The following is a 12,923-nucleotide window of genomic DNA, read 5'->3' on the forward strand; positions in this document are numbered from 1 at the left end:
CCACCATCAGAGGCAGCCTCAATTCTTTGCACCTCCACAACTATGAACCAAAATAAACCTCTTTTCTTTATAACATTAGCCTATCTCAGGTATTTCATTATAGTAACAAAATCAGACGAATATACCTCAATCCTCATTTTCTTAAAAAAGCCCTCTTACTAGGATCTAAATGTCTATGAACATTGAAATCTAATTCCAGTGTGATGATATTAGCAAGTGGGGCTTGGAGAGGTGACTAGGTCATGAGGGTGGACTCCTTGTGAATGGGATTAGTGCCCTTACATAAGAGGCCCAAGGGAGCTTGTTTGCCCCCTCTGTCTGTGACAGCACTAAGAGAAGACACTGTCTATGAAGACTTCATCTGACACTGAATCTGCCTTCATCATGGACTTACAGTCTCCAGGACCACGAGGAACTATATTATTGTCTATAAACTCCAGGTCTATGATGTCTCGTTATAGCAGCCCAAATAGACCAAGGCACCTCCAGAAGCCAGCTAAGTCTGGTCCAACCGCTTTCCTGGGGACCTGCTCCTCTGCTTATCACTGAATTCCTCTTGATAGGAATGGCTGGTGACTTCTGGCCTCCCATTTGAAAGAGGCCATGAGCTGGGGCTGGATCTGCTTTTGCTCAATACATTCCCCGGTGCTTTGATCAACGTCCAACATGTGATACAAGCTCCCTCCAGATCAGGCATCTGAGTCGAATCCACTGATGAATACTTCAGTCTCTGGGTCAAGCTGTGGCTCCTCCCAGAAGTCTTTCCTCCAGCTGCCCACCTCACTCATCCCTACCCCCCAACTGTCTAAGACCCAGCACAGCTGCAGGAATAGCATCTACCGAATACCTACCTCACCTAAAAACCACACCAGGACTCTCATCTATTCACACGCTCCCCTTCCCTATCAGAATCTACACTCCTGGGACCCGGATGTCATCTGCTATGCTTGCCCAGTATATGACTGACAAACAGCAGGTGCTCAGGAAACCTGTGATGAATTATATAAAAAGAGAACTCCTCCATGTGTTTCTCCATGGTTGGGAAGTAGGAGAAAGTCACTTCCTATGGCATTCTGGGGCTTGATAATAATCTGAGCTTTTATATCTTGAGACTTCAAGTTATATTATTAAACACTGATTGGTAATGACTTTTCAGAGGAGAGAGGTTACAAAGGTTATTTTTTAAATAGATTACTTTGCACATTATACATGCTAACTGTGAGTTAATATATCAATAAACAAACAAATAAGGAGCTTCTTGATTATCAATAACCTCAAACATGGTCTGCTGGGCCCACTGAGGCAGGAGACATGGGAGGATCTGAATACAGACCTCAGCAGTCCAGAGGGAATGGAATCTAAAAACTATCCTAACCAAAAAGAAGTCGGGCGGTCGTGTAATTGCTGAGCATCATCTGAGACTCGGCAGCCCCCTGTCCTGTGCTTCTCTTTAGTGTGATTCTAATGGAGGGCAGGTCACTCAATAGGACAGGTAAGGATAGAGATGAAGAGCCATGAGAAGGGACTGGGTATCACAGAACCTGAACAGAGACTCCCAGCCTGACCCTGGACAACAGTCCATTCCAGGCCACTCTGCACTCAAGGAGGTGTCGGATCCTGACCACCACAGTCCTCACAGATGTGTGACTGAAGCCCCCTAGAGAGCAGGTGTGGATTCTGCTTTGCTAGGGACTAAGCACTGTCCCCTCAAGAGTCCTCACCCTCTCTGCGATGGTATTTGGAGCTGGGGCCTCTGGGATGTAATCAGGCATGGATGAGCTCTCTGGTGGAGCTGATGTCCTCACAAAAAGGGGAAGATGGGAGACCTCTCCTTCCCTCTGTGCACACCCCCCTGCAAGGGCCACAGGAGGACAGGACCAGACAGAAGCCCTTACCAAGCCCCCTGTCAAGCCGGCTCAGACCCAGGCTCCAGACTCCAGAACTGCAGCAGTAAACGCTCACTGTTGGAGTCACTCAACCTCTGGGATTGTGACAGCAGCCTGAAGTAAGACACTGGCCCCGAGTCATAGATGATGGAGTGACGTTCAGAGAAGGAAGGTGAGCTGACCTTGGTCACAGTGCCAGTAGGAGGAGGGAGTGGTGATTAAATCAAATCTGATGGTGCAAGACTCAGTCTCCTCCTCCACTTCCCATTTCTCTCCATCAGCAAGAATCAGCACATGACAATGATCCCCTCTTAAGAAAGTGCCCCTGTGGCAGGCATGCCGACAGCACGCCAAGTCGTCTCAAACCTCCGGTACTGGGGTCAGTGTGTTCACAGAGTGCCACCCGGCTGTCGGGGACAGTCACCAGGCAGGACTCCTCTCTGGAGGAGTGGCAGATTCCTACTTTTATTTCCTCTGAATTGTCTTATTAGCACTGCTCCCCTTTCAGAAAGTGACTTGACCTTCTGGATCACTTATTTTTAAAGTTCTAGAAATCATTCATTGTAAGCAGAACTGGTTTGTCTCATGTTCAAATGTCATTTTACAAATGCTCAAGGTAGAATTTAAGGCTAATGTGAAAAGATATGCAACTAGGCAAGTTATGGGTCCCTGCTAGGAAGACAGCAATCCCAGGAGACAGTCCGGGGGTAGGTCAGGTGGAATCACATGGGGTGTGGGGAGACCACAGGCACTTTCGGTCCTGCAAATACGGGAGAAGGGATATGTGTGGCACAGTGGTAACGGGTATGGGGGAAGAGTCTTCTACTTCTTGATCTGATAAGGCTGACTGACAAACACCAGAAGTTTCAGAATCAGACAGAACAAAGGCTAGCTGCAGGAGCTGAGCATATCTGGCTCAGTGACTTCACTTCTCTGAGCCTTAATCCTCTTATCTGTCAAAGCTGAGCTAATCCTATTTCCCTGGAAGAGATGAGGCTAGGATTGAGTGAGATAGCACAGGGAAGGTGGCCTGGAGTCTGGCAGGGGACAGGCATTCAAAGGTGGCCCTTGTTGCTCTGCTGTGTACCCAGTGCTTCTCAGTGGTAGGTGATTCTGCCCACCCACCTATTCAGGAGATACTTGGCAATGGCCAGAGTCAGGTCTGGTTGTCACAACTTGGGGAAAGGGAGCTGCCGGCATCTAGTAATGCTACTGAACGGCCTGCCATGCACAGGACAGTCCCCAGAGCAAAGAACTGCCCTCCCCAAATGCCCACCGGGCCCAGGCTAAGCACTCTGCTGCACAGCACGGCCACTCCCCAGAGCAGGCCCCAGAACTTACAGTGCATCTGGCTGAAGGCTCCAGGGGCAATGGTCATTCTGCCCCCAGGACACGGGACACAGGCTGAGCTGCCTGCCCTTTCTTGGTAGAATCCAACAGGACAGGGAACGCATTGCTCGTCCCGAGAATAGCTTCCTTCAGGACACTTAACTGGGAACAAGAGACAGAATGGTGAGTCAAGAACGAGGCACTTCTTCACAGTCAGAACCCAGAACCCAGCCGCCAGCCCACGAGCTCTTCTGCTCAGTGAACGGCCTCTGAGAACCTCTGTGCCTGGGCTCCAAGGTCCAGGGCACAGCTGGGCAGCATGTGGTCAGGTGCTGCTCTCCAGGGCTGGACACTCGCCGGCTGTGAGGGAGGAATGGAGCAGGGAGGAGACACATTGGTGAGGGCAGCCCCTCAAGGAGGCACTGGAGACCCCAGTGATGAAGAGGAGCCCAGGAAAAGATCTAGGAGGCCAGAATTCCAGGTGGAGGGAACAGCAGGTGCAAAATCCAAAGGTGAGCCTGGATTGTTCAGGGGACGGAAAGGAAAGGTCAGAGTTGGCTACTGAGCCAGAGCCTGGTTTGCCAAGGGAAGGAAGAATGCCCTGAGCAGAAGCTGGGGACAAGGTGAGCGACAGGGCCCACCCAAGGCCTCCATGGGGAGGAGCAGCAGGGGCAGTTAGACTGGTCAAGTCCCACTGCCCACTCCACCTGGTCAGGGCTGGTCAAGTCCCACTGCCCACTCCACCTGGTCAGGACTGGTCAAGTCCCACTGCCCACTCCACCTGGTCAGGGCTGGTCAAGTCCCACTGCCCACTCCACCTGGTCAGGGCTGGTCAAGTCCCACTGCCCACTCCACCTGGTCAGGGCTGGTCAAGTCCCACTGCCCACTTCTCCTAGGTAACTGTGGGCTTCTCTGAGGGTCCGTCTTCTCTTCTCTGAGTTGGGATTGCTGATACTACCTTATGAGAGGGCGTTAATAATGCCAGACTCAGCCAGGTGCTGTGGCACACCCTGTAATCCCAGCAGCTCGGGAGGCTGAGGTAAGAGGATCTCAAGTCAAAGTACCTTAGCAAGGCGCTAAGCAACACAGTGAGACCCTGTCACTAAATAAAGTACAAAAAAGGGGCTGGAGAGGTGGCTCAGTGGTTAAGTGCCCCTGAGTGCAATCCCTAGAACCAAATAATAATAATAATAATAATAAAAATAAAATAATAATAATGCCAGACTGATACACGCGCTCAACAACTGACAATTATTTTTGCATTTGACCAAGTCCTTCAGCACCCACTCTGTCCACACAGGGCACCCTCTCTATGTGGGGTGACTCCGACAAGAGGTACCATCTCATTTGATTCCTGGCCTCTGTCCCTGTTGTCAGTCATGAACAGCGTTTCTCATGCCTGGGACAACAGTGAGGCTAAGGGGGACCCAGTGTAAAGGAGGTCCTTGATGTCAGGGCTATTGGGCTTCTGATTGACTCCGAAGTCCCAAGCCTGACCCCAGAGTGACAGTCCTAGCTGCCTCACTCCCCTCCTTTCCCTTCCCTTCCCCATGTTCATTGCTAATCTGCAGAATCTCAGTGCTTCCTGCTCCCCACTATCCCCCCACTATCCCCCTGCAGAGCTCTAACACTCCCAACCCTTCCAATTTCCTTCTCTAATATGATACAGGCTGGGAAAGCAGGACTTAAAGTCTAAGAAGCTCTGCTCTTGGAATAGTGCAGGAACTTGGCCTCACTGAATTTGACGTCTCACGGAAAGAGGAGCTTGGTGCTTTCTTTCCTGGTTCAGTGTTTTGTTTCAAAAAGTTTGTCAAATAATTCCCAGAAGTGAGTTTTTATGCAGTAAAAGGTGGGAGCTGAATTCTTGCCCCAAGATTTCACTTGGGAACGCCTACCTTGGGACGACACTGCCAGAACTTTAAGTACATCAACACCACTCCACAGAGTGGCTATCATATCCCCATGGCATGGGCTAGAAGCCAAGCCTTTGGCCGCTCGTGCATGACTTCCTAGTGTGCTTTTCTGGCAAGTGCAGTGGGGAAGTGAGATTTTAAAGTGCGTCAAGTGCAGTGTCAGATGCTGATTGTTACTTCCCATGAGGAAGGCATTATCCCATCCAAGACTCTAGAAAACTGAGGTTCAAGGTCAAGGCTGACCAGGCAGGGAGATGGCTAGAGGTACCATTTGAACCCCATTCCTTCATCCCAAAGCCACTGTTCCATGTATCAATTCAACCACTTCCTGGTGGTGCACAAATCAGCACAACAGGGTGGGATGAGCTTGGACAGAGCCCTGTCTACTTAGCGACTGCTCTCTCTGGTCTGTGTGTATTCCTGGCATTACTGAGTAAACAGAAACTCAAGCAAGCTGAGAAGTATTTTCGGGTCTGCCCCAAGCACTGAATATCCGCCCTTAGAGAGTGGAGTTTCGTTCTTACTATGAGTCAGGTTGTTGACAATCATCTCCACACTTCAGAACTGTGACTACTTTCTCAATAAGTGCCTCCAGATTCATTGCCAAGGGAAATAGGAGCTTCCTGGCCAGCCAGAGCGGCTCTGCCTCCAGACTGGGGCACAGGGAGGCACAGAAGAGCTGGGAGCCGCCTTTGGCTCTGAGACCAAGTGTGCGAGGCTTCCTCTGCTCAAGCAGCAGGCCTGCTCCTTCCTCCCAACGCTTAGCTCCACCCTGATGTCTAGAGTCTTCTCTGCCCAAAGAACTCTCTTGTAAGTCAGATGGACCATGGCTGATGGTGGCCGTCCCCTCCTCAGCAGCTGACTTCTCTTAAGACCCTGCAGCCCACTGCAGCACCTGGGCACTCAGCTGCAACCACACCCCTCTGTTGAGGTCATCAGAAACCCCTTGGCCTTGGCCACCTCCTTGGCACGGGAAGAGCGTTCAGCCTATGGGCGTTCGCAAGTCTGCATAGCTTTAGGGCCAAGCTACATTTCCTGTCAGCCTTCCTCACAGCCCCCATGTTTCTGCTGAAGAAAAATACCTATGAGGAAGCATCATGGTCCTTCATCCCCTACAAAGCCCACTCAAGCCCGGCCTAGCCCCGTCTCTCTCCAGCTCAAAATTCTGCCATTCATCCCAGTGAGCTCCTCCCTGTGCCCACGGTCTCTCTGTCCCAGCACCTGCCTATATCTCTAGCCCATCCCTGCCCCTTTCCCCACAAACCCCATTTGTCTGAACCATGGGCAGGGTCTCCATAAAGTCACACTGCCTCACGACTCCTGACTCCTGCTTTTGCACTAAGCTCTACTTCTGGAAAGTTCTTCGTCACTTTGGCATCTCCGACATAGGTATGCACACAGGCCACCTCCTACCTGCTCTTGACAGAGTAGCAGTTCCTCCTCACCTCACAATGCCTCACCCATTGGCCCCTGCAGCAGCCTCCCTGGTGCCTGATGGGATGCGCAGGGCCCTTCACATGACACTCCCCCTGTCTGCCCACGGCCTGCCCCAACCAGAGTGGGAGATCCTTCAAAGTGGAAGTCTTGCTTCCCGGAGCAAGTAACATGGTGTTGGGTACATAATTACATTATAGAAGCATAGAGAGATGGAAGGAAGGAAGGAAGGGAGGGAGGGAGGAAAGAAGGAAGGAAGGAAGGAAGGAAGGAAGGAAGGAAGGAAGGGAAGGAAGGAAGGAAGAAAAGGAAAAGTCACTTCAGAAAAAATATTCACAGGACACTAGTTCTATTATAAGAATCTACAGTGACTAAGTAACAGTCACTGTCATACAGAATGGAAATGGAAACTCTCCACAGTTCCTCTGGGATCCTCTTTAGTTCAGGCTGCCAGCAGGTAAGTCCCAGGGAAGCCCCGGGCTGTCCTCAAGGCAAAAGGGTGCACAAGACTGAGTCCTGCGGAGCAGTAAGCAAGGCCTCCATCCCACAGTAGCACAGGTCCTCACGTTCTCCAAGGGACACAGGGCATGGGTGTTCCCAGTGGCCCCTGCGTCACTGCCCTTGCAGAAGGCCATCTAGATGAGCCCCTCTGAGATGACATCCAGAAACCTGCTTTAATTCCAGAGGACAATGCTCTTCCTAGCCACTCACAGCTGTGCTACAGATGTGCTTCAGCAGGAAAAGAGCCAATAAAGACAGACAGAAAGATCTGAAGAGAGACTTCCCATGAACGCCTCATGGAGAAGGGAGATGTGCAAAGCAGAGAACAGCACAAAAAACTGAGAGGCGGAGGGAACTGAGCTTAAGCCTCCATGTTGCCCATGCCAGTCAACCTTGGCTGAGAGCTGATCATGTGCTGAGAGCTGGTTATGTGCCGGGAGCTGGTTATGTGCCAGGAGCTGGTTATGTGTAGGGAGCTGGTTAGGTGCTGAGAGCTGGTTATGTGCAGGGAGCTGGTTAGGTGCCAGGATCTGGTTATGTACGGGGAGCTGGTTAGGTGCTGAGAGCTGATTATGTGCCAAGCACTGGTTATGTGCCAGAAGCTGGTTATGTGCTGAGGAGAGCTGGTTATGTGCTAAGAGCTGGTTATGTGCTGAGGAGAGCTGGTTATGTGCTGAGAGATGTGCTCTCTCTATGTCACCTCCTGCTCAAACCCCTGTCCCATGAGGTTGGCACTTTATCCCTGTTTCTCAGATTATGACCAGTGAGGATCAGGGATGCTCCCGAGATCCCACAAGGAGAGGGGCCTAGTGCCAGGACTTGAGGCCAGGTCCATCTGACCTGGAAGAGCAGTTTCCCAGCAGTGCCCACCACTGCTCACCACTGGTATCCTCATTCATACTATGGGATTAACAGCACCCCACTCTCTGGACAGAGGAATGCTAGCAAGGCCTTATGAATTAGAAGCCCACTAAAGGATATTAGATATTATAACTGACACCACAGAAAACACAGGCTTTTGTGAATTCCATTCTAGACCTTTCTAGGTTTTGGGGGGAGGTGGCTAATGGTGTGATTGACAGGTCTACGAGTCAAGGCCGCAGAAGTTAAAAAGCAGAATGTAGGTTTATCCTGGGCAGATATTGTCTAACAACAGCCTGCGAGCTAAAGTCACATCACCTTCTGCTTTGGTAAGTCCAGGTTCATTGGAACCCACTCACATTTTTCTCCCTGTGGTGACTGGGTGGAGTCATTTAGAAAGGGTATGGGCCACACAGCAAAAAATATCTGCCATCTGGCCCTTTACAGAAAAAGGTTGTGACTTCTGCTCTAGAGAAAATATCTCCCAGGCAAAACCCTTCAGTGGGTCCCTTGCCAGGCACCAGCCTGCAGCCCCTGAGGGCTCTCTGCAGCCCTTGCCAGCTGACGCCAGCTCTGCTTCCCGGCCCCTGCAGTGGGCACACCTGCCTCTCCCCCCAGGCAAAACCATCCTAGTTGATCCCTCTCCCCTCTCCCAGTTGACAGGAACCAATCACTATTAGATCCCCAGAAGAGATCTTGAGATGAGATTTCTGGTCAGCCTGGTTATTTTAAGTGTATTTTGCGCGCGCGCGCGCGCACACACACATACATACACACACACTCGAGTCTGACAGTATATCCTAGGAGTCTTCATGTTAAAGGCTGCAAACATGGCTGCAGTGTTTCTGGAGGACTCTCCCTCCCGGTTTCCTGTTCCTCTCACCCTGGGCAGAGGCCCCATCCACTCCTGCTCCTACTCCTTGTCCTGTTGTTTGGCATTTGTAGTCAGGTGGAAAGATGGTCCACCTCACTTCACATGGGAGGAGGGCTCTGGTCCCAGAGGACCTGGGGTTACTTGTCCACTGATAGTCATCAGGCCACCTCAGGTCCCTCCCAGGACCTGCTCTGCTCTGCACAGGCAGAGCAGCCCGGGCCCAGGGCCCACTAAAGGTGCCTTATCTAATTGATGAAGGTTCAGACTCTTTGTCTGTTTGAGGGAAGATGGCCTGCCACCAAGGGCTGCTGTGAGAGTTAAATATTTGCACAGTCATGTTACACATTTCAAAATCCTTCATAAATGTTCATGGGAAGTTTCTGTTCTCTGTGCTGAGATTTAGAGGCATCTCACATCCAGCATGGGTTTGAATTTGGCCTATATTTCAAAGTCTTGTAGATTTTGTGTTGCCACCAAAATAAATAATGGAGAAAAAAAAACTGAGGACATCACTCTTTCTTCAACTCAATAAAAATGCTTCTCCATCTCACTCCACAGGGACGAGGCCTCCTCATCATGAAACCTGCAAAGCTTTGGTAGTAGAGAGATGTCCACATCCCCATTCCCAGGACCTGTTAATGCATGAAGTAGGCTACAGCGCAGAGGGGAATTAAGGTTGCAGATAGAATCGAGGTCACCAACCGACTGATCTTCTACTCCAGAGTGGCCTAGATCACCTACTACATGTAATTTAAAATTCCTAAGTTGTAAGGAGAGGCGATTGGGGACAAAAGGGGCAGAGAGCAGCAACGCTGATGCCTTTGACAATGAAGAGAGGAAACCACCAGCCAAGAAACACGGCCAACCTTGAGAACCTGGAAAAGGCACAGGCCATCACACTCCCCAGGGCCTGCAGGAAGAAGGAGACCTGCCCACGCCTCGTTCCAGCCAGCAAAGCCCACAGGGGATCCAACCCACAAAACTTGAGGTAAGGAGCTACCTGTAGTAGACCCCCAACTGTGGGAATTTGTTGGGAGAGTAACTGGAAACTAATATAGCCTGTAGTCAAGGAACCTGCAGCTGCATTCCCATGAAAATGCCTTCAAAGATTCCCATGGGCAAGAGCACAGACAGCCCATGTAAATCCCCACCAGAAATTACCTCCCCGCATCGTGCACGAGCAGGCTGACGTGGCCATTTGAGCATTGTGGTGAGTGACGTAGCTATAACCAGGACACAGGGTGGACTGCGGCCTTCTTCACCCAGGCAGAGCAGCCCGGGCCCAGAGCCCAAGCTGCTTGAGAACTAGCAGAAGGGGAGGTTCCTAGGGGGCTTCTTCCTTTGCCTGCCCTCTGATGGTGGTGGCCCCGCAGAGCAGATGGCTGGCAATGTTCTCCAACTGGATACACAAGTGGTTCACCACTCCCCAGCTCCTCAGCTCCCCAGTGGCCTTTCCTGAACCTTCCAAGGCTTCCCACTAGCATTCCAGGGAGACATGTGGACCTACCACACCCCAGAAGGTCCTCGCTGGCATTGCTGGAGGCCGACACTTGGTAGAATCCTTCCAAGCACCCAAACCGTGTCCTGGGAGAGGTGCCCAAGCGGTCCCCCTGGAGGAAGCGGATGGAGGGGTCTGCCGGGAACACCCTGGAGTCCAGATGAAGTTGGAACAGGCCACTTTGGATCAGATCTGTGAAGCGCCCAAGGAAATCCTTGCCCACTAAGGACTCTTCTGTAAGACATAGATGAGCGGAGGTCACCTTGCTGCTCTCTGCAAGGCCAGGGAGTGTGGGGAGGCAGAGCCACCTACAGCATGAAAGCAGACATAGGCACGTCTGCTGCCTTATTTTACAGAGGGACAAACTGAGGCCCCAAGAAGGAAACTGACTGACCCAAGGTTATATAGGAGTCAGAAGCACAAGTAGGACCCCAAGTTACAACCCAGGTCTTGAGCTCCTGTCACTTCTGTGGCACCAACATGACCCATGCTGGTACAGGATATCCTGTCTCAGTCACTGCTCCAGATACTCAGCCACCAACACCTCTAGAAAGGCACCCACCCAAGCCCCAGTTTTCACATCTGCAAAGCAGGCAAGGGGACACCTCTCCTACAGTGGTGAGGGGACCCTGTGAAGGGGTCACCCCAAGGAAGGCAGGGCCTGCAGAGGCCATGTGCCCTCTGCTTCAGAGTTCAGCTGGAGGCCGGGGAGGCCTTCAGCCTCCAGCGCCTCTTCCCTAGGAAGAAAACAGGTGAGTGCCACATGTGGAGCTGGGTTGCACCCAGAGATGTTGGTGCTGCAGCGGGCAACTGGAAAGCCAGCCCGTGGTCTGAATCCACAGTCCACTGTCCTCACACTGGAGCCAGGGATAAATGTTTCATGCTTTTGCAGTTTGCCCATACACCAGTTATCCAGGACTCTTTAGAAGAAGGAGGATGGGACCCTGATTCATAATGCTCTTGGGGTGAGGGAGATACTTTTCACAGGGGGATTATTTCCATGAGGACAAAGGAGGGCAGGAGAGTGACAGAGCTGTGCTCCTGCATCATGCCCAGGCAAAGTTTTCCAGAAGTTCCTTCCTCACAGGACAGAGGGCAAGTTCTAGCTAGTCGTGACCCTGGGTGTTGGCCACTAGATGGTAGAAGAGAGCCCACCTCCAGCCTGGTTCGAAAGGTGTGGATTGTTTCCTTTCCCACCAGAAAGCTCGGAGCTAAACACAGCGCATGCTCCCAGTAGCTGCCCTACAACCCGTTCTGTCCTTCCTAAGCCTTGCCACTCTCTCAGTTGGTCCCATCTTAACAGCCTGTTTTAAATAGTGACAGTGGTCTGAGATGGTTTATCATTGGAAGTAGGTGGGACAGAAATGACAGTCAATGAAGACTTCCTCCCCTACCCCATGCTCCTTCTCACTATCTGTCTCCCTCTCCGCACAGACAATGAGGAGAATGTCCCCTCAGGCTTAATGTAGATGTTATTATTTGTTATAATTTGATGCCAGAAGCCAGTTTGGCTTGGGGTAGTTGGTTCTATTCAACCCTAGTAAGCTCTTGACCAGAGCTCGTGAGTCTGACATGCTTGTGAACACTCAGCTCCTGCCTGGCCCTGTACATCAATAACGCTCCTCACCATCACAGGAAGGTGCACGGGCTTCACCAGCTCCCTTTAGAGATGAGGAAACTGTCCCTCAGAGAGGCCTCGTGGCTCTGAGGCAGCAATGCAGAAAAACATACCAATGTCATGTAAGTCAGGAAGAGAGGCCACTGGGATGTCCTCAAGCTGAGACTTCCAAGTGACATTCACTCCTAGACGATCTGCAGCCAGACACCCCACCTGCACTGAGGAGTCCATGCAGGCAGGACTGGAGAGCAGCGTCCCCTTTGTCTTCACCTGCGGGGAGAGCAATGGGTTCCATTCAGAGTAGGAAGGAAGTCGGCCAAGAGCTGACACTAGGGGCCCAAGTGGGCTTGCGTCACTTCCTACACTCCTCCACCACCTTGCTTCAGGCATGAGGCCTTAGTAAGCTCCTCTCCCTCCCCTAGGAAATGAGGTTTGGTGATTGAATGAGCTGCCCTGGCCACACAGCCTACCTAGATGTGAGAGGCAGAAGAGCCAGGCTCTGGGCCAGAAGCCCAGCCTCTCCTAACTCATGTCACAGTGTTTAATTGGTATCCCAGCCTCTGCCAACTCTGAAAATGTCTTCACCATGCACTCACCCAGCAGGGCACATACCCCTCAACCTGAACCCCATGCACCCACTGGCTCCTTCTTTTGACTATAGAGCCCCTTGTCCCCTTCCAGCCTGATTTTGAGCACACCAGGCCTGTGGAATGACTGAGGATGGAGGGACCACAGTCTCCTCCAGTCCCAGGGAGCAGGCAGAGGTGTGGGGCCTGGCATCAGTCCAGGGTCAAACACCAGCTGCATCTTTCCCTCTTCACATCGTCCTCTTTGAAAGTGGGTCTTAGTCTGTCCTGGCTGCTATAACAAAAGGCCGTAGACACCTGAAAGTGGTAAAGACAACTGGAATTTATTTCTTAGGTTCTGGCATGGGGGCTGGCAAGGCCAAGATCAATGTGCCAGCAGATCCAGTGAGGACCCTCTTCATTGGACCCCTTTCCCTGGGCCC

General features: G+C 51.6%; 1 protein-coding gene across 1 annotated transcript in view; it reads right to left on the bottom strand.

Moving 5' to 3' along the window:
• The window catches only part of Tg (thyroglobulin), a 211,589-nt gene that overhangs the window by 159,656 nt on the left and 39,010 nt on the right, over positions 1 to 12,923 (bottom strand). The window contains exons 19-21 of the mRNA XM_026407413.2: positions 12,028 to 12,184; positions 10,306 to 10,530; positions 3,228 to 3,377 (exon numbers count right to left, since the gene is read on the bottom strand). Of these exons, the coding sequence (XP_026263198.2) occupies positions 3,228 to 3,377; positions 10,306 to 10,530; positions 12,028 to 12,184 (532 nt within the window). The remainder of the gene's footprint in view (positions 1 to 3,227; positions 3,378 to 10,305; positions 10,531 to 12,027; positions 12,185 to 12,923) is intronic.

Source organism: Urocitellus parryii, chromosome 7 (genome assembly GCF_045843805.1).
Source record: "Urocitellus parryii isolate mUroPar1 chromosome 7, mUroPar1.hap1, whole genome shotgun sequence".
In the NCBI taxonomy this organism is placed as follows: Eukaryota; Metazoa; Chordata; class Mammalia; order Rodentia; family Sciuridae; genus Urocitellus; species Urocitellus parryii.